This window comes from Myotis yumanensis, unplaced genomic scaffold (genome assembly GCF_028538775.1).
Source record: "Myotis yumanensis isolate MYYU_CA2020_CCGP unplaced genomic scaffold, mMyoYum1.0.hap1 SCAF_3, whole genome shotgun sequence".
NCBI classification, from domain to species: Eukaryota; Metazoa; Chordata; class Mammalia; order Chiroptera; family Vespertilionidae; genus Myotis; species Myotis yumanensis.
Genome location: NW_027223754.1, coordinates 21,911,275 through 21,935,747, shown reverse-complemented (window position 1 = coordinate 21,935,747; position 24,473 = coordinate 21,911,275). Strand labels below are relative to the sequence as shown.

The 24,473-nt window shown below is 41.4% G+C and overlaps 1 protein-coding gene across 1 annotated transcript in view; it reads right to left on the bottom strand.

Annotated features, from left to right (window-relative positions):
• KCNU1 (potassium calcium-activated channel subfamily U member 1) overlaps positions 1-24,473 on the bottom strand; it is a 128,874-nt gene that overhangs the window by 49,845 nt on the left and 54,556 nt on the right. The window contains 1 exon segment of the mRNA XM_070408066.1: positions 22,678-22,795. Within this exon segment, the coding sequence (XP_070264167.1) occupies positions 22,678-22,795 (118 nt within the window).

The following is a 24,473-nucleotide window of genomic DNA, read 5'->3' as shown; positions in this document are numbered from 1 at the left end:
GACATAAACTTTTAGGTTGGGGTTTTTCTTTCAATACTTTATTACGGTTTCTGACAAAAAAGATCACTGTATAGGGGGGGTACAAGTAGGTTTGCAGTTGCCCAGCTCAGTGGTTGAGCATTGACCCAGGAACCAAGAGGTTGCCAGTTTGATTCCTGGTCAGGGCACATGCCCAGGATTGTGGGCTTGATCCCCAGTTGGGGCCATGCAGGAGGCAACCAATAGATGAATTCCTCTTTCATTAATGTTTCTATCTTTCTACACCTCTCCCTTCCTCTCTCTAAAAATCAATTAAAATATTTTTTGAAAGTAGATTTACAGTTGTTTGTATATAAAGTAATACATTAATAAATAAGAATACAAGAATAAACTCTGTTCCACTTTACTCACTGTAAACCTACCTTTGCCTCACCCACCATGTAATTCTTACCCTTGTTCCTTCATAGGTAGTGTGTCCCCCCCCTCCCACCGCCCTCCCCTCTGGCTTCTTTCACAATTTTCTCTTTGTCTTTTTTTTTTCAGTTTGAAAATGATTTGCCCAGTTGTAGTTATTTTGTTATTTATCATATTGGAATTATCTGAGCTTTTTGAATATGTAATTTGCTGTCATTAATTTTGGAAAATTTTCAGCCAGTATTATTTTAAATATTTCTTCTGCTCCATTCTCTCTTTTTTCTCCTTAAATACCAATTATACACATGCTACACATTTTGATAATGTCTCATATTTTCTGTTTTTATTTAAATCCTTCCTTTTTCTCTTTCATAGAAGTTTGGGAAATTTCTGATGACCTGTCTTCAAGCTCACTTATTCTCTCTTCCACTCTATCCAGTTTACAGTGAGCCTATCAAGGCATTTTTAAATTTGTTACAGTATTTTTTTTATTTCTAGCATTTCTTGCTAATTCTTTTGTAGAGTTTTCATTTTTCTGCTTACATTACCCATTTGTTCTTCCATGTTGTCTACCTTTTTTATTAAAACCCTTAACATATTAATTATACTCCTTTTAAATTTCATCTAATAATACTCAAATCATGTCATATCTGAGTCTCATTCTGATACTTGCTTTTTTTCTTCAGACAGAGTTTTTTCTTGTCTTCTAGGATGCATTGTAATTCTTTTACAATGAGATATGGTGTAGTGGATAATAGGAACTAAGGTAAATAGATCTGTAGTGTGAGGTTTTATGTTAATCTGGCTAGCAATTGTACCATATTTAATGTTTGCTGTAGTTGTAGTTTCCATAGGTTTCAAATTGCTCTAGTGCCCTTGATTTGTCTCCTTTATTGACTATGGGTTTCTCTAGGAACTCTTTCTTGATTAGTCTGCATCTTGAGGCTCTTTCAACAATAATTCACTGTTGTTAAGCTGGAACCCTGTAGTAAGGTGGTAAATTGTGGGAGAGAACATTGTGTAATTTTGTGATTAAATCTCAGTTTCTCAGTGGAGTCTGTATCTTAGGGCTGTGATCTTCACAAGTGTATCTTAGCTGCCCCCTGCACCCCTCAGGTGACACCCGAAGGCCAGAAGGGGGTGGAGTGGGAGAAATGCCGCACATTCCCCCAAGGTCAGGCATTGGTAACATCTTTTTCCCTGGAGAGAAGGCTTTTGTTATGGAGATTTCCTTGGGTGTGATCCATTACCTAGGCCTGAGTTACTGAGGGCATTGTTCTTGGCTGTTCATTAAGACAACTGGGTAGAGTTCCTGGAGGTAAAGCTCCCCAGTGTGGAGGTCCCACTAAGCGTATAGCCCTCAGGAGGTTCACACTCGGCATCTTATCCACACTCAACCTGAAGTAATTCATCAAAATTACCATGTGAGAGTTCCTCCTCCAGGGAACCAGACCTCCCCTGTGACTCTCCACATTTTAGGGTGATGGTTTGCCCTGTAACCTCAGTTTTCTGATGGGCGAAGAAAAATCTTTAATTTCTGATCTGAACAGGTTATTGGTTGTTGTAAGGGCAGGAGTGATGACTTCAAAGCTTTTTATATGTCAAAGCTAAAACTGGACATTTGACAATGGCCTTATTCTCTATAATGCAAGTTTCAGAGTCTGGTTCTTCCATGTCACAGTATCAGGCAGCTCAGCTTTCAAATGTGGTTCACATCTCAGCACATCCCATCTACCTGTTTAATCTGAGAACTCCCCCTTCTGTAATTAAATATACTTTCTTCATGGGTCATTATGATGTGATTTATGACATGTGTGTAATTGTCAGAATTACCGTGGGTAATTAAAATATAAAGTGAATGCTGCCAGAGGCTTCAGTCACTCTCAATGCCCTCATTAAAAATCAAGAACTGACCAAATTATAAATAGACTGGTTTATACAAGTTCCCGGCAAAACCTAATTATGAAACTTATCCTTATTCTATCAGAACTTACTCCATTAGTCATGCAAATTCTGAAATGATTAAATTATTTTATGTGCTGGAATTGGGGAATTAATAATAAAGAGGTGAGTTGCAGTAATTAGATATTACTATGAAGCTTTATTATGTCATGCAGTTTAGGTCATATTGCATCTCTTCCTGACCCCACATCCAACACAACACACACACACACACACACACACACACACACACACACACACACCTTTAAGCTAGTTTAATGAATGGCTTAATGGTTTTAGTAGATTTATGATAACTTTTGTAATGACAGCTAAAACAACGAGGAGAAGGATCTGTAAACTCTGAATTAGGTATTATCTTGAAATTGGACAGAGAAAGACACTGGTAATTATCACCAGGGGAATCCTTTCTCTCCAGAAAAGGCAAAGCACAAGGAGAAATCAGTTACTATGAGGATGTTTCCAGCTATGGCAACTGACAGGAGTGAATGATAACTTAAATCTTGAAGGACATTTAGATGATCATATCTCATCTCTTGTCTAATTTTACACATAGGGGATTTAGACTAGAGAAATTACGGGGCTACCAGTGAATAGGAGAGCCAAACTCCAAGCTTAGTGCCATGCTTCTCTTTGTATAGAAGGCAACAGATTAATGGGGAAATTGGCGAGCATAAGAGTTTTCTCATCATAGGAGTGGGTGAGAGAACATCAAAGGCAGGTCCATGAACATGTAATTCCCTGACTATTTACGTTAGGGAATCATGGTCTCTTCTGAGACAAGGGAGACCCTTTATATGGAAACACAGACATCATGGTGCCTATTCAAAAGAAGCTAAGAACTTTGATGACTCAATCAGGACATCTTTGAGAAGCAAAAGTAAACAGCAACTCAAAATAAGGAAGGAAGAAAAGAAGGGAGAAATAGAATAAAGGAGGGAGAAGAGGAAGGAGACAAGGGGAAATAAAAACTGAGAACTAAATATCTTTATAGACAGATGTAAGCTTTAAGAGTTACAAATTTGTATTTGGTTAGACTATGGAGGCTCAGCATTGCCAACTTGGTTGGTTGTGGATGGGGCTTATGCAAATGTTCCTTTGTGAGGGGCAATGGTGAAAAGAGAGAGAGGTAATGCTAGATATTTCTTACAGAGATGCAGAAATTCAACTCTGTAACAGTGACTGCCTTTATCAACTTTTCAACTCTCTGAAATGTATCCTGTAGTATTCTCTCCCTGGGTTAATGACAGAAAACTTCCTGTGCTGCTAGAGAGTGAGATCTCAAATGAAAGACAGCAAAGCTGTGAACTTTGCCTAAAATGACACAGTGGCTCTTTCAGGTGTGACTGGTGAATGTCAACATCTGTGTGGGTGTATCCAGATGGCATCTTCATGCAAATGAGACAAACTAACACACAGAAATTCATATAAAAAGTCCTAGGGAAGATGACAAAGAAGAGATGGGGGACAAGAGAGTCAGAGGTACACTATCAGAGAATGGTCTTGGGTAGGGGCTGCTAAAACTCCGATGATTTGTATAGAAATCACTCCTAGTAAGGTAACAACTTAAAGAGATGGTGGAGGGAGGGCTTGACATTAGGGGACCTGGGGATGAGGAGATGAGTAAGAGGAGTAAGAGACAGTGATAAACTCAAGAAAATGCAGACTTTATAGGAGAGAAGGTTAGAGACTGGTTGTACCATAATGATTAAAATACCTATCTTTGAGAGATGGAGCAACCAGTAAACTTTAAGACGTGTGTGTGTGTGTGTGTGTCTATTGTCTGATTTGACATTTCACAGCGATGGTGTGAGCTAAGCAGAAAAAATATATTCTAATCCACATGTCACAATGATGAGAAATCAAGAAACTCACTCAAAGTCCTGAGACAGTAAGCACTGAACACCAGTCACTGAGTTTCTGTGCCTATTATGTGCTCCTCTGCAATGTGCTGGTACTTTATAGAATGCTCATAATGGATATAGTAGTGGATAGGGTAGGTAAGTGAGGAAAATTCACACAAACTCCTCCCCCATCCTCTTAAAAAGTTGGTTGGCTTTTTAGTTTTTTAGTGAGCTTGTTTCCAGTGGTGGCAGAGCCTTCGGACTCCGCAGAGGGGCTTGTGGGACAATTAAGCAGCTGCCTGGTCCCATCAAAGGAAGGAGAATAGCTAAAGACTCCCAAGGGCACACCTGGCTTCAATGTGTACAGGCCTTGTAGACCTCTGTTCTTGCCTCTTTCATAATGGGCCTCAAAAACTCCATGGGCTTCTTTTCTTCCTTGTATGTAGGTTCTAAACCATTCATATTGTTGCACAATTCTGATTGCACAGAATCCTTTGTGCGACCCCACAGGGTGCTCACACATTTGTCATTCAATCAGAGAATACGAATTCTTTTCAATATGTCTTTCTTCTTGTTTTTCTGCTGTTTTTGTGTGATTATATTTTTTTTTACAGATGTCCCAGCTTTTTAGGAAGACAGTATGACACATTCACCTCCAAATGTGGAAGTGTCTCAACAAGAGGCACTCTGAGAAAATGCATTTGAGAATGGCATTTGTTGTCTCTCTGGAGCCAAATACAGCCACCTCAGCTCTTGCTTGAAACCCAAACAGGGTGAATGCCAGTCAGGGATTCCAACCAGCTGGTGGAATTGGCCTAAACAATCTGACAAAAGGGATCCCTTTTCCTCAACAGCAGCTTCTCCACCTCTTTCTCTCTCCTTTTTGCTTGAGAACACACAGTTTTGCACTTGTCCTTCATTCCTTCATACAAATAACTGGAGGGTGGGAATTATTCAGAAAGCTCATGTTCAACACCCCATCTGTTCATTCCTGACAGCAATATATAATGTAAGGCTATAAAAACTTGAAAAATAATGCAACATAAAAAAGGATTGACTCAGCTCCAAGAGGCCATAAATGGTAACAAATACCACAGGATGATTTATTTCATGCTGTAATCTTTACAGTAAGTCATCTTTCAGACATTTCCTTGTGACAGGTTTTAATAATATTAATGCCCAGAGCAATCCAAATCATCGCCAATAGACGTATTTATCAAGCTGCCAATCCGAGTAAATGAAATTCTATAAGCAATAATGTAACATGTTTAAAGGAAGCTAATAAAACAAGTCAGCAGAGAAATATTACTTCAAAGTATTCTCTCCCTCTAATCCAGCCCTGTATGTTATACAGCCAAAATGCAAATCTTTGCATCCTTGATTTATTGCTCCAAAAATACCAATGACCTTTTCCCAAGCTTCTGTATATTCACTCTCACGCGTTCATAAAGCCTGCGGTGCATCCTGCCAGCTTCGCTGCACACTGGAGTGCTTAGCATTTATTGTTATGTTTGTCTTGCTTTCACACAGGTACTTGATTGGCAGCTGCAGTGAATAACATCTAAGCTTCCAAGTCTTATTAAAATGTTACAAATACCTACACCATAAGCTAATCTTTACAGTGCCCATTCTAGGCAGGCTTTCAAGAAGACCTGAGAGAGGGACTTGAGGAAAGGTCTGATGGCTTACCAGTTGCCAGGAAATTTTCATGTGAGGGAAAGCCAACCCGCATTTTCTTTCCATCAGGTTTGCTTCGCCTTGTACTAATTATTTGTTATTCATGCAGGTCGCAGTAGGCCAGTTGTTAAAGCATTTGGCATTTCAAACACAGCTCAAGATCTGCCTCCTGCAGGAAGCCTTCCTTACTAAGTTCACTAATTTTCTGATCTCTAGCACAATACCTGACCCATCCCTCAAAGTGACTTTGTAATTAATAAATTAGTAAAAGCACGATACACATCAAAGGCACTCACCAAATATTAGATGTAAATATGCAGTGAATTGATTTATGCGATCCATTCTCAATGAACTGATGCTTCATTTTTTCTTGCTTATCATATGCATGCTCTTTGAGAATAGATTTACTACTGACTGGGTACCACAAGTGCTCACTATACCACTGTATACTCTTTTGTGGACATGATATATATGTCCTCTAATTGATGTGAGCACATTGAAATGTATTCAAGTATTAAGACTGTGGTTCTTGTGTTCATTGGAGTAGAACCTTTGAGGTGTTCTACCAGGACCATTATTTGTATCTCTTTACTTCCTTGAGAACTGCCTTAGCCCCCATATAATGGCCAAGTTTGCTTCAGATGATGCCACCTCCTGGATATGATTGGACCAGTCAGGAAATCTGACTGAGCTGACACAATCAGATACTTTCCTCCTGAAATGGGAAACTGAGACACTGGGAATCTAGTCACCTAGTTTGTAGAACTGGAGCTGGGATGTGGCTTTAGGACAGGAGTAGCCAAATTCTGCAGAACAGAGTTACTGAGAGGCTTTGTACTGAGAATCTTGCCTATGTGGCAGCTCCCGTGACCCAGGGGCAGTGTGTAGCCGCTTCAGGGCACACAGATTTCCACTGCCTGACCCCAGTGTCACCAGAAGGCATACATCACCTTCTCCCTTATCTATTTTGTGTTCCATGATTCCTTATTTGAAAATTTCTTGTCTTTATTTTAAAAGGATTTCTGCTACTTTCAAGTAATTCGACATTAATCAAAATGTGTACATTTCATTGATAAATCAGCTTTATAAAGAGACCACATGAGAGATGTATTTTTGTTTGAAAGGAGTTCATTCCTTATTATGAGGTGCTGGACTGTCTTTCAATGTTAATGAAATACAAAGACCTTTGCATATTGGTAATCCAGGGTATTTTGAGTTGAGTTTTGGAGTACCCTTGGAACATAGTAAGAATTTATTAGACAAAGGTGAGAAGGCAAGCAATTCTAGGCATATGCATAGGCCCAAGAAAAAGAAGTATGGTGCTTATTTTGGGAAAGTGGGAGAAGATAGTAGTATTATTTGAGTTCAGGGGACTTTTGTGAGAAGCATGTCACATGATCAAGGGCAATGTTAACACTTTTGATCTCATCCCTAAGAGCACTGAAAGATCATTGAAGGGAGGCAATATTGTCAAATCTTCACTGTTGATACATCATCCAAGTATAATATAGGAATAGGTAAGAAGGGACAAGAGGGGATGTGGGAAGACCAGGTCACAAGCCATTTCAATAGTAGTCTAGCAAGAGAAGATGGTGACTTGGATTGGGATGAGAATTAAATGGAAAGGGTAGAGAGATTCAAGTTACTTTTAGAAATGCTTCCTTTCAACTTCAGTGCTCCATCATTAACATCTAGCCTTATACACTGTGATTCTCAGTGTGAAAAGCCAGCCAGGAGCTGTTACTAGATCAGGGGTCAGGATACAATTAGAAGAAGGCTCTTGATCCCTGAAAGTTTGATATGCATGCCTACATCCACGCACCCATACTCCCGGAAACTGCTGTGTCAGACCCTCTCTACTCTTCTGTTAGTTCTTGGCTTGGGAAAATATACCTGGAGAAACACTATGAAAAGATTCAGTGGATGAAGCAGTAAAATGAAAGAGAGCAAAGAGGCAGCAAGAAGGAGAAAGAGCCTGAGGGCACTCCACAGATCTACAGGTAGAGATGACAAAACAAATCTCACTCAGAAGTTACTTTTATTCCTCCGCCCTTCAAGAATGAAAAGATCCTAGGTGGGAAGGTAGACTCTGAAAGACCCTCTAGAGGGAGGAATCTAATCAGGATTTTTAGAGATAGTCTGCATATCCTCTCTAATAAAAGACAAAAAGGGTAATTGACTGTACCTTTGCTATGCTTCCCATTGGCTAATCAGGGCGATATGCAAATTAACTGCCAACCAAGATGGCGGCCGGCAGCCACACAGCTGAAGCGAGTAGGAGGCTTGCTTGCTCCAGTGATGGAGGAAGCCAAGGTTTCCCACCTGCCGAGGCCCAGCTCTGAGCTCCAAAAGCAACAGCTCCGAAAGCAACAAAGTTTCAATTATAGAAGCTAAGCAAACCCCAGATATCTGCTTTCAGCAGGCCGTGGCCTGAGAGCTAGAGCGAGCAAGATGGCAACAAAGTTTCAATTATAGAAGGTAAATAAATCCCAGAATAAAAGAAACAAGAAAAAAAGGAGAGGCTGGGAGCTTCAGTCGCCAGCCAGCCTGAAAACGGCCCTCAACCCCTCACCCAGACTGGCCAGGCACCCCAGTGGGGACCCCTACCCTGAAGGGGGTGTGACCAGCTGCAAACAGCCATCAGCCCCTCACCCAGGCTGGCCAGGCACCCAAGCGGGACCCCCACCCTGATCTGGGACACCCTTCAGGGAAAACCAGCCGGCCCCCACCTGTGCACCAGGCCTCTATCCTATACAATAAAAGGGTGATATGCAAACTGACCCTAACAGCAGAAAGAGTGGGAATGACTGGCCACTATGACACACACTGACCACCAGGGGGCAGACGCTCAATGCAGGAGCTGCCCTCTGGTGGTCAGTCACTCCCACATGGGGGAGCTCTGTTCAGCCACAAGCCAGGCTGATGGCTGCCAGTACAGTGGTGGTGATGGGAGCCTCTCCTGCCTCCTCAGCAGCGCTAAGGATGTCTGACTGCAGCTTAGGTCTGCTCCCCGCTGGCAAGTGGACATCCCCCAAGGGCTGCCAGGCTGCCAGAGGGATGTCTGATAGCCAGCTTAGGCCCAATCCCCCGGGAAGCAGACCTAAGCCAGCAGGTGGTCATCCCCTTAGGGGTCCCAGACTGTGAGAGGGCACAGGCCAGGCTGAAACCCCCTTCCCACTCCCATGCACCGGGCGTCTAGTATGGATTATAAAAACATATTTCTCCTGCATTCTTCCTGGTCCCAAATATCCCTTAAGATTAACAGTCATCTGACATAGGCCTTTGACATTGGAAAACAAATTAATATAAAGTCACCCAGGATGGTTTCTAAATGTTTTACACTTTAATATGTTTACTCTTTTCTCCTAAAAATTAGCTGTTAAAAAACAGCACAGAACCCATATAGAGAAATTAGAGCCTTACGTGCTTATGTGCCTGGGTTCATTGATTTCTACACACACACACACACACACACACACACACACACACACCTCACAGCTTATTCCTGGGTGAACTTAAGGGATGCAGATGAAAATCAATTTGTTTGGGTGGTGTGTGGGTGCTGAGAACTGTTTCTGGAAGGCTGAGCTCACAGGCCAAACAGATTCTTGACCTGGCTCTACAAATCCTTCCCAGGCGTCTCTTCCCTCCAAGCCATCTCTAAGTCTCTTAAAACTGGTATCTGAGGCTGATCCACAGAAAGGGGTTCTCAAAGGAATAAAACAGAATTCAAGGGAGAAAAAAGGAAAACACATTACCCATGGTTCTGACAGCTAAATACTTATGCTGAGGGCAAAAGCTGAAACCAGGGATCTTTAGAAAGTTCCAATAGTATTCAGATTTACCCCCCAACAGAGTGAAAGCCAGGTACGAGACTTGGCTGACTGTCAAATTTAGCAGAATATTTCAGTGGAAGCAAATCTAACTAATCAGTACAAAAAGGTTTTCCATGCAATATTATTTTAAGAGCTAGGGATATTAATGTGCTCTTTACTTGTAATAAAATGTAAATATAAAAATATTAATCATAATGACATCAGTAAATAAGTAAAAACTGTGAACATTTTTATGTTGGAAGACCATTCACATTGCTCTCATTTGCTGAGACATACCAATGGATTAAGATACTCCTTTGGATCAAAGTCTAAGTTTGCCACTCTCCATTTCAGACTCATGTAGATCATCCTATAAATATGTACATCTTAATGCATGTATGTAAAAGGATGTATAAAGTATCCTATCTAATAATAGAGAAACATGGTAATTAGCCGTACCTCCACTACCCTTCCCATTGGCTAATCAGGGCGATATGCAAATTAACTGCCAACCAAGATGGCGGCCGGCAGCCAGGCAGCTTGCAGCGAACAGGAGGCTTGCTTGCTTCAGTGACGGAGGAAGCCAACGTTCCCTGCCTGCCTTGCCGGCCTCTGAGCTTGCAGTTTAAGAAACATTGTTACAAATATAGAAGCTAAACAAAACCCCAGAAACCTGCTTTCAGCCAGCTGGGCTTCAGCCAGCAGGACCGCAACATTGTTTCAATTATAGAACAAACACAGATCCCTGCTTTCAGCCATCCTGGATCTCAAAGCTGGAGTGAGCAGGACCACAACAGTGTTACAACTATAGAACCCAAACAAACCAGATACCTGCTTTCAGCAGCCAAGGCCTCAGAGCTGGAGCCAAGCCTCAGAGCTAAAGCTGGCCCAGAATTAAAAAAAAAGAAAAAAAGGAAAGTTTGGGAGCTTCAGTCACCCACCAGCCTGAAACGGCCCTCAGCCCCTCACCCACACTGGCCAGGCACCCCAGGGGGACTCCCACCCTAAAGAGGGTGTGACCAGCTGCAAACAGCCATCATCCCCTCATCCAGGCTGGCCAGGCACCCCAGTGGGGACCTCCACCCTGAAGGGGGTGTGACCAGCTGTAAACAGCCATCATCCTCTCATCCAGGCTGGCCAGGACCCCAGTGGAGACCCCCACCCTGATCCAGGACACCCTTCAGGGAAAACCAGCCGGCCCCACCCATGCACCAGGCCTCTATCCTATATAGTAAAAGGGTAATATGCCTCCCAGCACCGGGATCAGTGGAGCCGCGAGGCCTCCCGGCACCGGGATCAGCGTGACAGGGTGCAGTGCCCAAACCCCATGATTTGCCCTGCTCTGTGTGTGACAGGGGGCGGTGCCCCAACTCCCCTATCGGCCCTACTCTGTGCATGACAGGGGGGAGCTCCTCAACCCCCTGATTGGCCCTCCTCTGTGCGTGACAGGGTACAGAGCCCAACCCCCCTGATGGGCCCTGCCCTGTGTGTCACAGGGTACGGAGCCCCAACCCCCCAGATGGGCCCTGCTCTGTGAGTGACAGGGGGTGGCGCCGCAACCTCCCCATCAACCCTGCCTTGAGTGTGACGGGGGCGGTGCCCCAACCCCCCAATCGGCCCTACCCTGAGCGTGACTAGGGGTGGCATTGCAACCTCCCGATCCGCCCTGCTCTGTGCATGACAGGGGGTGGCGCCCCAACTCCCCAATCGGCCCTGCTCTGAGCCCGACCAGGGGCTGCACCTAGGGATTGGGCCTGCCCTCTGCCACCCGGGAGCAGGCCTAAGCCAGCAGGTCATTATCTCCCAAGGGGTCCCAGACTGCGAGAGGGCACAGGACGGGCTGAGGGACCCCCTCTCCCCCCTGAGTGCACAAATTTTTGTGCACCGGGCCTCTAGTAAATGTATAAAATGAATTATATACATACATATATATGCATACATACCAGAGGCCTGGGGCACAGATTCGTGCACATTGAAAGGAAATTAATTAGAAGAAATATTTTAGAGGCCAAGGAGGGACCAAGGGAAGTTGGCTCCAGGGCATGTCCAGCTTGTGCCGCCCCATCCCAATCTGCCAGACCCCAGCAGCAAGCTAACCAACCAGTTGGAACGTCTGCTCCCTGGTGGTCAGTGCACATCATAACGACTGGTTGAACGGTCGAACCAATGGTCAGACACTTAGCATATTAGGCTTTTATTATATAGGATATGCACAGGTGTATGTGATTTACTTTATTAATCCTTACATAGAAACACCAGAATTTTCCTCCAAAGAGTAATTTATCCACAATATATGTACTAGCAATTCTAAAAAATATGTATTGAAAATTTCTTCCATTATCTAAACTGAATATTTCAGGAGAAGTTTGAGACTGAAAATGATAGCTTCTCTTATAAATTGCTTTATGGTTTTTTTGAACTAGCTTTTCCCCATTGGTTCCTTAAATACAGATGATATATAATAATCCCTCCATTTTGTTATGAGGAAACCAGAAAGCAGAGGGGCAGCAAACTGAGTTACAGTTGGAACTAGTATTAGAGTCCCAGCCTGTGGAAGAGGGGTGGAGCCTCATCTGCCACACAGGCCCTGCAGCAGAGAAAGCCCAGCCCAGCACACAGATGCCTGTGTCCCCTGGCCAGGGCAGGGCAAGTGGTGGCACCTATGACATCTTGTCTGAGGACAGAGCTGTGCTCCCAGTCTGACCCTGGGAGTAGAGGAAACTCCGTGTTTAAAACAATGACAATGGGTTATTTCTCACCTTTATATAAAGGTTCTCCATAGAATTCCATAGAATAACCTACTTGTTTAGAGTGTAAAATAGAATAATGTTAAAATATTTAATATCCATGTGTTTTAAGGAATATGACCATTGCTTAAGGGGAGACAGGCTTGTAAATAAAGAAGAACGGTGAGGTCTCGGCTTTTCCCTGGGCTTGGAGGAGAGCAAAGCTGGTCTCCATTGAGCCAGGTTATTTAGGTTACTTTTAGCACTATCTGCAGCAATATTTCAGAGTAAAATAAGTAAAATATCTGTTCCTTTTTATTTGGCAGCAGCAAAGATCTCAGGGAAAAATAAATACATAAGAAATATGGAATCCCCACGGTATAATCCCAGGGTAGGGAAACGCACTTCTCTTAAATGCCTCCCTGTGGCATAATTGACTTTTCATGTGCATTTTAATAATGATATTTCAGCAGGTTGCAAGAGAATTTTTTTCTTCTGTTGTTGTTGTTGATGTAAATTATGGTTTGGAAAAAAAGTGTTATAAATCTAATTGCATTTTCACTTATATTAACAAGTCAGCACCATCTCCCAGCATGTTTACCAAGCAATTCCAATATTTACAGCTGACCTAATTGGTTGTGGGGTAGAGGCACTGAGCAATGTTTTATTGTCCTGATAGCTGCGTATGTGCTGAAGACAGCTGCTAAGGTGTAAAGCTACCCAGCGCCCCTGAAGCTTGCCTGCCTCATGTTTGCCTTCTTCAGCCAGTTGTAGAACAGGATAGGACGGAGGGAGGGAAAAGGAAAGGAGTTCTGCAGTAAAGAGGAGAGGAGTTTGTTAGAGATGCCTTTTCCTACTTCTATCTTTGCAAAAAAGATTTTCCCAATTATGTGGGGGCTGCTACAGACTCAAAAGCTAACTTGTTCTTGGCAAGTTTGAAAGAAAAGTTATAGATGATTGCATGGAAGCCAATAATACTCTGAGTAAATATCCCTGATATTTGATACTGAGTTCAGGACAATTGTGATCCTGTTCTTGACTTTCACTATCAAAGCCAGAGTGGTCTTTAGGAGCCAAGCATGGGTCTCACATAGGCTAGAAATTCTTATAATCTCAGGGGTTAATAAAAAGAAATCATTTCTACCAGGAGAAGACCATACTGCGTCATAGGGGACAGGAGCTGGATCTACCTCTAACATTACTACAGATGAGTTCTGCTGCAGCCTTGCCACCTCTCATATTTAAACTAAAATTACATGTATCTCTAAGTCCTCTCTCTCTCCTACCCACACTGTTGGTTTAACAGCACAAGTGTAGAATGCTCATAAAATATTAGCAGAAAGCTACTTTGAGGTGAGTCTCCAGATCAAGGGTTTGATTGCTTTGTAGACAATGCTGTCTTCTGTGTCATGGTAATAGCTGGCATTTATTGAGAGCTTACTCTCTGCTGGGAACTTAGCCAAGAGTTTCACACTTAATCTTCTCGCTGGCCCTATGAGATTGGTACCTCTGTTTTTTAATAGATGAGAAACCTGAGCCACAGAACAATAAGGGAATTGCTCATGATCACATAGTGTGGATGTCAAAGAGCTGAGATCTGACCTTGACAGCCCACTTCCGGAGCCCCCACTATAGTCATAGGACTGGGGGGCCTCCTCCTTGACCACTCTTGTGTAACTTAAAAATAAACATGCCATAACATGCACTAGGATTTGGGATGTGGTACTGGATGTACCCAGGAGGCCTTGACTGGATGTCACCTAAAATCATACCTCCCCTTCTGGTTGATGCCTGAAATCTCCCAGTTAGGGCTCTATTCTCAGCTGCAGTTCTGGTTCCCTGATAAAAAGAAAAGCTACCCTGGGAAGGGTTAATATTGTAAACTTCTGTTTTTGCCAATGACCATTCAAATAGATGTTGACAGGGGCAGTAAGTAGCTAGGAATTGTGAGTCCCTAAGAAGGGTGATGATGGGGTGTCAAACAGAGGGCAAAAAAATGAGAATAAAAAATCTGTGGCAATTGCATAATTCACATTTTTTCCCTAGATTAGAAACTATGTAAGTCATGTCCTTATTCCTTGAACAGAGTTTTACTTAAAAAGCAGTGACTAAGCTTCACATGATTTTCACCTTGTCTTGTCGAGTTGGTCTTTTATATATAACCCCAAACCAACAAGGTCGCACCCCTGTCTTTTAGGAGATTACACATAAGAAGGATAACATGTAAAAATGTAGTATTTAATGCAAATTAATATACACACTCAGTAAATGATCGGTTGTCACACTCTGATTTTTATGCCCATGTTATGAAGACTGCTTCCTCATCTGACTATCCAGCTAAATCAATGGAAATTTCCATAACCACAAGTCCTAGGAGAATTTGACTTCATTTTTCTTCAGACCTGTCCACACAATCACAGAGAGGTTTTGAAAAGGCCTTTGTCTCTCCTTTATTGCAACCTCCGAAGCTAGTCAGACAGGGTGAGGGTGAGGAGAGTAATGGAGGGATATGTTGAATTTTCTATGGTATTCTTCAGACACTTTTATGAAGCCTGAAGCTCTCTTTGTCTTCTATTTTCAAGTAATAGTAATAAGATATTGTTTTTAAATCTAAAATATAACTAATTCAATACATATTTGATAAATTATTCCCACATTCATGGTATTTTGCTAGAGTTGTGGCACATTGCTTCTCAGAAACCCAGTGTTTGCCTAGATGGGAACAAGACAGGAACTAGAAAAGAGGTATTTGGAGAGCCTAAAACTGTAGTTTCCAACCTGTTTTTGGCCATGCCCCACCTAAGCGGCTAAAATCCTGATGCCCACCTGTGACCTATAATTCTTATTATTCAAAAAGTGAACTATTCATGTAGAGGAAGCCTAAAGGGCCATAAACTTCTTCTAAACAAGCTTCCAAAGAACATGGCATCCATGAAAGAGAAAAATAAAAGAGCAAAAGGACAGTTGAAATACTGAGGTAGAAATCACTAAGAAATTGTTAAAAAAATAATAATAATATGAAGTGATATGAAAAAATAGCAAATGAAGTTTCAAAACACATACAAAGTACTGAAATGCATAAATATGTCACAATATACATTTATATACTGTATCTGAGGCCTCTAGAACCATAAGAAATGCAAAAAATTCAGTTAATAACTCATTTTTAAATTTCAAAATAACCCCTCTTAAATATCAAATTGCCCCCCTGTGGGGCATGTGCCCCACACTTGGAACCACTGGTCTAAAGGAAATACCTACTCATTATTTTGAAATTCTTATTCTTCTACAACCCCTGTCACCCTAACCTATCTTTGGAACTCAGGCTGGTTGTGCTCAAAAATATCATTTTTGTATGTGTCAGTCTATCTCTATCCCTACCCTCATATCTATACCTGTAACTGTTTATGGATACATATTGTATAATTGTTTTCTTTGAACTTTGTAATGAAACTTGAAAAAAATGCTTATTAAACTTCATACCAATGGCATGCTTTTGGTTTCCCAGTTATGGACTATATTTTACTCAAATAGAAAAGTGTATGCTTGTTGAGAGGGAAAGTCATTTTAAAAGCTTGATATAAAAGAACGGGGAAAAGGTGCCTGCTCAGATTTCATAATATCAATTTCTGTAGAAAGCTCAGGCAGATGATCGTGAATAGGGAAGGACCATGTGCAGTAATTTCTTTGCAAATATTCTGCCTTTGGAAAGACCCTGGAAACTAGTCCTCAGTAAGAGTTCAGACATCACAGAAGCTAAAAGATGGGGTTTCTCTTGCTGGGATCAGCCAGGGCACGGCGATCAATAAAGTGTGGGAGCAAAAATGGAAGAAGGGTCCTGTTTCATTTCCTAAGAGAAGTGTGTGTGTGTGTGTGTGTGTGTGTGTGTGTGTGTGTGTGTTTGTGTGTGTGTATTGCACGTGCGCTGGAGGGGGGCATAGTACCTAAAAGTGAGAGGTCACAAGGATAGATGTCTCAGGAGTCATGGAGTCATGACTGGGTATAAATAACATAGGAGGGCTGGACGTGGGTGTCCCAGAAGAGAAACCACTTCTCCCAGTTGGATGGATTTCTCCAGGCCCTTAGTGTCAGTACACATCTTGTACTAACATGCTTCTGGCCTGAGAGAGGATATCCTGGAAGTCCTTCTGAGTGGACTGTAATTTTCCCAGAAACTGAAGTCTTCCATGGGATCAGTTGGGCTGGAAGGCACTGGGAAACAGCCAAGGAAGAAGCTGGAATTGCCATAGAAAAGGAATGTTCTGGAGGGAAAATGGCAAGCTCTAGGCAGCCTTGGAGGCGGCAAAGTGAATGAACCAGCATGAGGCACTGCATTATAGATCTTCACAAAAAACCTGTTGATATGCTCCATGTAGCTGATGGCCTATGAGTGGTGAGTGGTAGAGATTGAAATTTTGGAAGAACTTAGATTTCAAATCCTCTCCCTCTGAATGTGAAAAAAATATTGGTTGCAAAGCATGGAAATATAGGAGCCGATGAAATGTTGGCAGAGGGGAATGAGGGAACAGAATGACATCAATATGAACTATTTTCTACTTCCTCAATTTGTATTGTGTTAGGCGCTACATAAAAACTTTGTAAGTTTTATTTCAAGCCCTGATGGTTTGGCTCAGGGGATAGAGCGTCAGCCTGCAGACTCAAAGTTTTATTTCATTAAACTCTCACAACATTTCAATGGCTTAGATTCTAATATTATTTCTATTTTGCAGATGAGGAAACTGAAGCTTAAGAGCTAAAGAGAATTGCCCAACTGGTGTGGCTCAGTGGTTGAGTGTCGACTTATGAACCAGGAAGTCACAGTTTGATTCTCCATCATGGCACATGTTTGGGTTGCAGGCTTGATCCCTGGTAGTGGGTGTGCAGGAGGCAGCCAATCAATGAGTCTTTCTCATCATTAATGTTTATATCTCTCCTTCTCCCTTCCTCTCTGGAATCAATAAAAATATAATTTTATAAAAAGGCAAAAAAAAAAGAACCCTAAAGAGAATGGTCATCTAGGGCTTATGCATGCTATCGTGACAATCCTCATGGCTGATGTTTATGGGCGTTTGACCTTTAAAGAGCACTGACTGGCTTGAACATTAGAAAAGAGAGAAAAATAACATCCATGGTCTCTGGTATTTCTGAATGAATAGGAAGAGCATAGAGAAGCTGATATTGTAAATATGACCTTGGCTATAAGTTTCACAAAGACACAGTGGGAAGGGAAGTTATGTGGGAAGATACGTTCAGATTTCAAAATAGTCTATTGGAGTTGAATTAAGCAGACCCACGGGAGAACTGTGAGGGAAGGGCTGATAAGCTCGAAGAAGACAAACCTTTCTCTTAAAAGTGGTTTCCTCTCCTGGCTCCGTTCTAACATATCCTGCTTGGAAATGTCTGCCTCTCCTTGTCTCACTGGTTAAATATCTGTCAATACCTACTTGGGTTTATAAACACCCACTATTAAAAATACTGAATGACTTGATGTGGATATAGTGTTATTGGTCAGTCATACCATGACTTAAATTAGTTGTATCTAATTCTTTTCTTTTTAATATCTAGTTAAAATCAATTTTACTAAAGAAGTGAATTTTGATAAAGAAGAGAAAGATAATAATAAATACTTGTGAAAAGACAAAATAGACAGAACCCCCTCAGCTCACCCAAAGTGGGGTGACCAGAATAAAGAAATTGGAAGCAAACAAAGGGGCTCTAGGAATGGTTGAGGTGCATTTTTGTTTATCATAAAATGTTTCAAGGTCTGCCCTGGCCAGTGTGACTTAGTTGCTTTGAGCATCGTCCTGTACACTGAAGGGTCACGGGTTCTATTCCTGGTCAGGGCACATACTCAGGTTGTAGGTCTACCCCCGGTCAGGGAGCAAAGGGGAAGCAATCGATCAACGTTTCTTTCTCACATGGATGTTTCTCTCTCTCTCTCCCTCTCTCTCTCTCTCCCTCCCTCCCTCCCTCCCTCCCTCTCTCCCTCCCTCCTTCTCCCTCTCTAAACTCAATAAAAACATAAATTTTTTTTCATAGGTCTAATTTTATCACCCTGAAAAGGAAGAGGAAATATTCATCTTCTCTCATTACATAACCCATTGATTTAAGGACACAGAACTCAGGTGAATAGACCTAGTGTTTATTTATTCAACAAATACATATTCAACTACCATCTATTAAATAGAATTGTGTGTGCTAGTCTAAGAACCTAATTGCTATTTATAACATTGCTTATTCTGTGGGAAAGTAGAGACACCAGGCATATAATGAAATGTTGGACTATAACTGTTGTAGAAGTTAGAGCTGTCTATATGGCTTCAAGTACTAAGAATAGAAAATTGCAGTTTCTGAACTGACCAGAAAACCCACTGCTGGCCTGAAGATAACAACTCTAAAAGCATTAGGCCCATTGTCAGCAAAACTATAAATAATATTATGTTGATTTTGGTATGTGAATGTAATACTATTAAGACATCCAAAAATAGATCACAAATAGCACAGATCATGTATTTGACATTTCCCCCCTAATAATGCCTATTTGTCTCTATGAAGCTATCAAGGCCCTTTTATTACTCACTGTTGTTACCCATTACTTATGTTTGCCAATTTGCTGGCTAGAGTTACCTTTACCCTTTAAAAAATAAAAATGAACAACAAAAGAAAAAGCCACCCTATTTGCCTAGCTGGTGTTGCTCAATGGTTGAGTATAGACCTATGAACCAGGAGGTCAAAGTTTGATTCCTTATCAGGGCACATGCCTAGGTTGCAAGCTAGATCCCCAGTAGGGCATGCAGGAGGCAGCCAATGGATGATTCTCTTTCCTCTCTGAAATCAATAAAAAATTATACATATATTTAAAAAGCCATTCTATTCTACAGTGGTCAGCAAACTGCAGCCCCTTGAGTGTGGCTTTTCCACAAAATACCACGTGTGGGTGCGCACACACTGTGCGATTGAAACTTCGTGGCCACACTCAAGGGGCCAAAGAGCCACATATGGCTCGCGAGCCGCAGTTTGCCGACCACTGCTATAGTACAAAGTGGGGGCAGAACCTGCCATTGATCTCATTAACAATGTATTTAAATCAGCTAAGCTAACCAACTCCATTGTTGAAGTATCACAGAAATTCACCCACAAATGGTACTTATCTAAGGGTATACCACTGTATAACCAGCAGTATGGCCCTGATTAGTGTTTTTGTTTGTCTGTGTGGGTTTTGTTGTTGTTGTTGTTGTTGTTTTATTTTAGAGAGAGGAAGGGATAGGGAGAGAGAGAAACATCAATTGGCTGCCTCCTGTATGCCCCTTACTGGAGATCAAGCCCACATCCCAGGCATGTGTCCTAATCTAACCAGTAATTGAACCGTACATGGGAGGACACTCAACCAACTGAGCCACACCAGCCAGGGTGATTAGAGTTTTTTCTTAAGCCTCTAGTAAATGTGAACCTATCTTGCTTTTAAATTAAGAGGTATAAGTGAATTAAGCATCATCATAAAGATTCTCTGGATGGGTTACTTTCACTATCTCTTACCTTATTTATGGGTTTTTAAAGCATATTCAAGGATCATCCAGCCAGATAGAAGGCTGATAGGCCCAGTCTGTGGATAGACTAGGCCGTGTGGATCAATTCTCCTTGTAGATACCTGCTTTAGACTATTTTCTTATTTGTCACAGACAATGGGGGAATTAAAGACAATGGGAAAAATAACAGTAAGTTAAAATATTTTGTTTTTATAGCTGTCTTAAAGGATAGTGGGAAAAGTCGGTGAAACTGAATGGCTAAAATTACATTTAAGGATTTTCTGTGGCTTTTATTATCCATGAATTGCCAATCCTCTATCATCACAAAAGATATAGCAAAGAATAAATAAAAGTATAAACATGGTTGGAGCATAGATTGTCTTTACATTATCCAAACAATTTTCCAATTGAACTTTGTAACAACTTTGCATTAGCGTAGACATAACACACACACACACACACACACATACACACACACATGCGCACACACAATATCAATAGTAAAGAATGTATTCTTAAGAAATTTTAAATATTATTTCTCACAGCACTCTACTTATTACTTCTCATCAGGTCAGCTGGTACATGGAGGGTTCCATGTTTGCCCCGTTCCATCCCCCATGTCATATCTTTCCAGGAGTTGAGATTCCCACTCTCATCTACCTTCCCAAACCCCATCTCCCACAGGAAATTTTCTAGAACAATCCATGCAGCCCTCCTAACCTCTTCCTCTTTGACCTTCTGCTAGAATCATCAATACAGCACTTGAAATGCTGCCTTATCTGGCCTCTGGTTGATTTTATATGAATTTGTCTTGTTTACCCACTAGAATGCCTAGGACAGTGGCCAGCATACTGCGGCTCATGAGCCACATGCGGCTCTTTGGCCCCTTGAGTGTGGCTCTTCCACAAAATACCACGTGCGGGCGCGCACGTACAGTGCGATTGAAACTTTGTGGCCCATGCGCAGAAGTCGGTTTTCGGCCTGGGCGAGTCTATTTTGAAAAAGTACTGTTGATATTTGTCTCTGTTGACTAATGAGTTTGCCGACCACTGGCCTAGGAGATTAAACGTGATTTCTATATCTACAAACACATCAAGCAGAGAGCCTACTTAGCACATAGAGACATTCAATAAATTTCTATTTACCAACCATTTTAAAAGAAAATAGAAAGATCTATAAGTCCCCTTGTTAGTCTGTAGCTGTCATTAAGAGTGGGGCAAAGTATAAATTCACAAAATTCCTCAGTACCTTTCCTCTAAACAGTGCTTAATCCTTTCTCACAGATTATCTCAGTCATAAAATCCTAGAATAAAAGGCAAAGAAAGGTAGAAACTAAAATTCCTAGGACTTTGATATTCCGCCTAGTGCAGACATGAAGTAGTGGCACATTTGATGGCTCAGACATTTAACACCTGCTTCCCCTGTAGAAGAGGCACAGTAAAACCTCCGTTAAATCGACCCATCAATCCGGGATCCTTAGTTAAGCAAAAGCATGAGTTTTCTTGTATTCTAAGAAAGAGGTGAATTATAGCAAAAACAAGTTTAAGGATTTATCTCAAAATCCACATATTTGAAAAGTTCTGCACTTATTATATATTCAATCCAATTTTATACACCTTCTTAGATACAATAATTGATAACTGCAATAATAAGTAATATTAACTGAGCACTTACCTCAACCAGGAGTCAAGAAAAGTGCTTTAAATACCTAATCTCATTACAAAAAATCCTATAGAGAATTAATTACTATTATACTAATTTAAGATATCAAAACTGAAGCACCTAGATGTTAAGCAACTTGTCCAAGATCATATAGCTTAGAGCCAGCATTTGAACTTACCTTATATAATTCCAGAGCATAATGACTATGCTCTGCTTATAATACAGTATTTAATGGTACACAATCACATTTCTCAAGCATTAAATATTTTCTTGGTATCAGATAGCTACTAAATTACAATGTTGCCAACATATTACAGAGTTATTCATAATAAAGTTTATAGTAATGGAATTTTTAGATCAACTCTCTATTTAAAATCTCTAGACATATCACCCTCCCCCTCCAACTCTGCATTCTAATTAATCAAGGTTTTAATGTATTAAAGAGCTGTAGGAAAAAGGGGGGGCAGAATTTACTGACCCTATTTTGCAGATTCTGAAACAAAGACAATTTTATCATCAATTTGTTGGAAAGGGGGGATATATTAATACTAAAAAAAGCCATTTGGAAATAGTTGAAATTCCATCCAACCCACACTTCTAGAGTGCTTGAAAGGTAATCTGAAGCTAAAACCGGTTTGGCTCAGTGGACAGAGCGTCGGCCTGCGGACTGAAGGGTCCCAGGTTTGATTCCGGTCAAGGGCATGTACCTTGGTTGCGGGCACATCCCCAGTGGGAGATGTGCAGGAGGCAGCTGATCGATGTTTCTGACTCTCTATCTCTCTCCCTTCCTCTCTGTAAAAAATCAATAAAATATATTTTTTAAAAAAGGTAATCTGAAAGAAACTGCATACATAACCTTTGGTTATCATATAAGTTATCTCAGGACTATTGGGGGAGGTATATTTACTTAGTTTAATGATATTGGGAGAAGAAGGGATGAATTCATGTTGGTGAGAAACAATTCCATTGGTCAGTATAGAAGCTGATAAAGCAAATATTCTGGTTTCAGTCAAATTTTTATTGCCCTGGGATTCTCAGAAAGCCATAGGGGACCAGAGTTCTCTGAGGCTCTTACCCGTTGGCAAAGCTAAAGTAGCTAGTCGTACTTGATTCTTCCCTTGAAATAAAACCGTGAATTGCTGTCCCAGAGGGTTTCTTCATGCTGGGGGTCGACGTTGGCATTATTTTTGCCCCTGCAATAGCATTGCAATCTTAGTGAGTTGGCATAATATCTGTTCATTAGAGATTTTGAAACTTACTAATGGCTGAGATATTTCTAAGCCCCTAACTAGGGAGTAGCTGGGGATCCTTAGCTACACACTAGTTCTAAGAGGGTCAATTATAGAAGGCTCTGTAAATTTCCTTCTGTAGAATTAAGAGTAGGTGGAAAATGATTTTGAGGATTCAATACCATATAGTATGTTTAAAATAAGTGCCTATTGAGTTGCTGCTGTATTTTTCTAATCCATCACTCCTCACATCTCACCCAAAAACATTGCATCCAAGGAGCCTTCTTACTACAGACGAGGTGCAGAGCCACTATAGGACTCTAAGAAAAACAACAACGCACGATACAATCCCCTTCTCCCTTCTGCAGATGGTGCTCAGATTGCAATTCATTCTACTAGGACAGTGGTCGGCAAACTGCGGCTCGCGAGTCACATGCGGCTCTGTGGCCCCTTGAGTGTGGCTCTTCCATAAAATACCGACTTCTGCTCATGGGTCACGAAGTTTCAATTGCACTGTACATGCGCGCCCGCACGTGGTATTTTGTGGAAGAGCTACACTCAAGGGGCCACAGAGCCGCATGTGGCTTGCCAGCTGCAGTTTGCCGACCACTGTACTAGGACATTGCCTCCTTTTACTTTATTTTCCTTCATGGCTTCTTTATTATTAATTCCTAGAAAATTTGTAAAGTTCAAAATCTGAAAATAATACAAAAGTAAGTACTTTATCTGCAAATGGGAATAATCCTGGGGTTTCAGAGGGTGATCATGAGGCTACATGCAAGAATGTTTGCAATTTAATAATAAAATGAGCAACATGAAGCTGCACTGAAGTGGAAAAAGCTGACACATGAGCCATTACTTCATCCTGCATGCACATGTTGATACCCAATCATGCCATTCTTATTTCAGAATCCTTTCAACACACTAGGATAGGAAACCTTTATTGGTCACTTGGCACTCGGTATTATGATAAAAAATAACATTCTAAGGAGTGCTTTGGGAGTTAAATGCTTCTCTTTCACTCTTAAGGACCCTGCATTATCTGCTTCCCTGAACTTGTCAGAGATGTGAAGATCATCTGAGAAGAAGTTATCTGAGTGAGGACAAAGTCAAAGAGCAGTCAGCATTGCTACTCCTCCTCTTCCCTCACCCACACAAGTAGAGAAGAAAGAGCTGGCCTTTCTTCTTGTGTCAATTTAAGAATCATCTTGGTACCATTACTACTTGGAATGGGGAGTTCATGTGGAACAAGGCTTTAAACCCACATAGCACCAGGTTTTGGATAATTGCAGACAGAAAAAGCCACAAGAAAATCTTGGTATCCCTCTTCTTTTGTGGTGATGCTTTCTGAACTATTGTAATCTATGGAAAATATCAATCGAGTCAAAAACACACTTCTGGAAGAAGAGAGACATCCTTTGTTTAGGTGATTTGTCAGCTTAAATAATCAGTAATTGCATCACACAGGTGTGCTAGGAGACAGGCTTGGCATAAGATTGCTCCCTACCTGTAATCCTCAGAAGCCTCCACTTACATATGGAGGCTTGATGGGGGCTTTCAGGTTGACTGATGTTTCCTTATTTCCTGGTTACCTTTTGCCCTGGGGGAACGGCCCGGGGAGGGAACATCTGAAGAAAAGTCT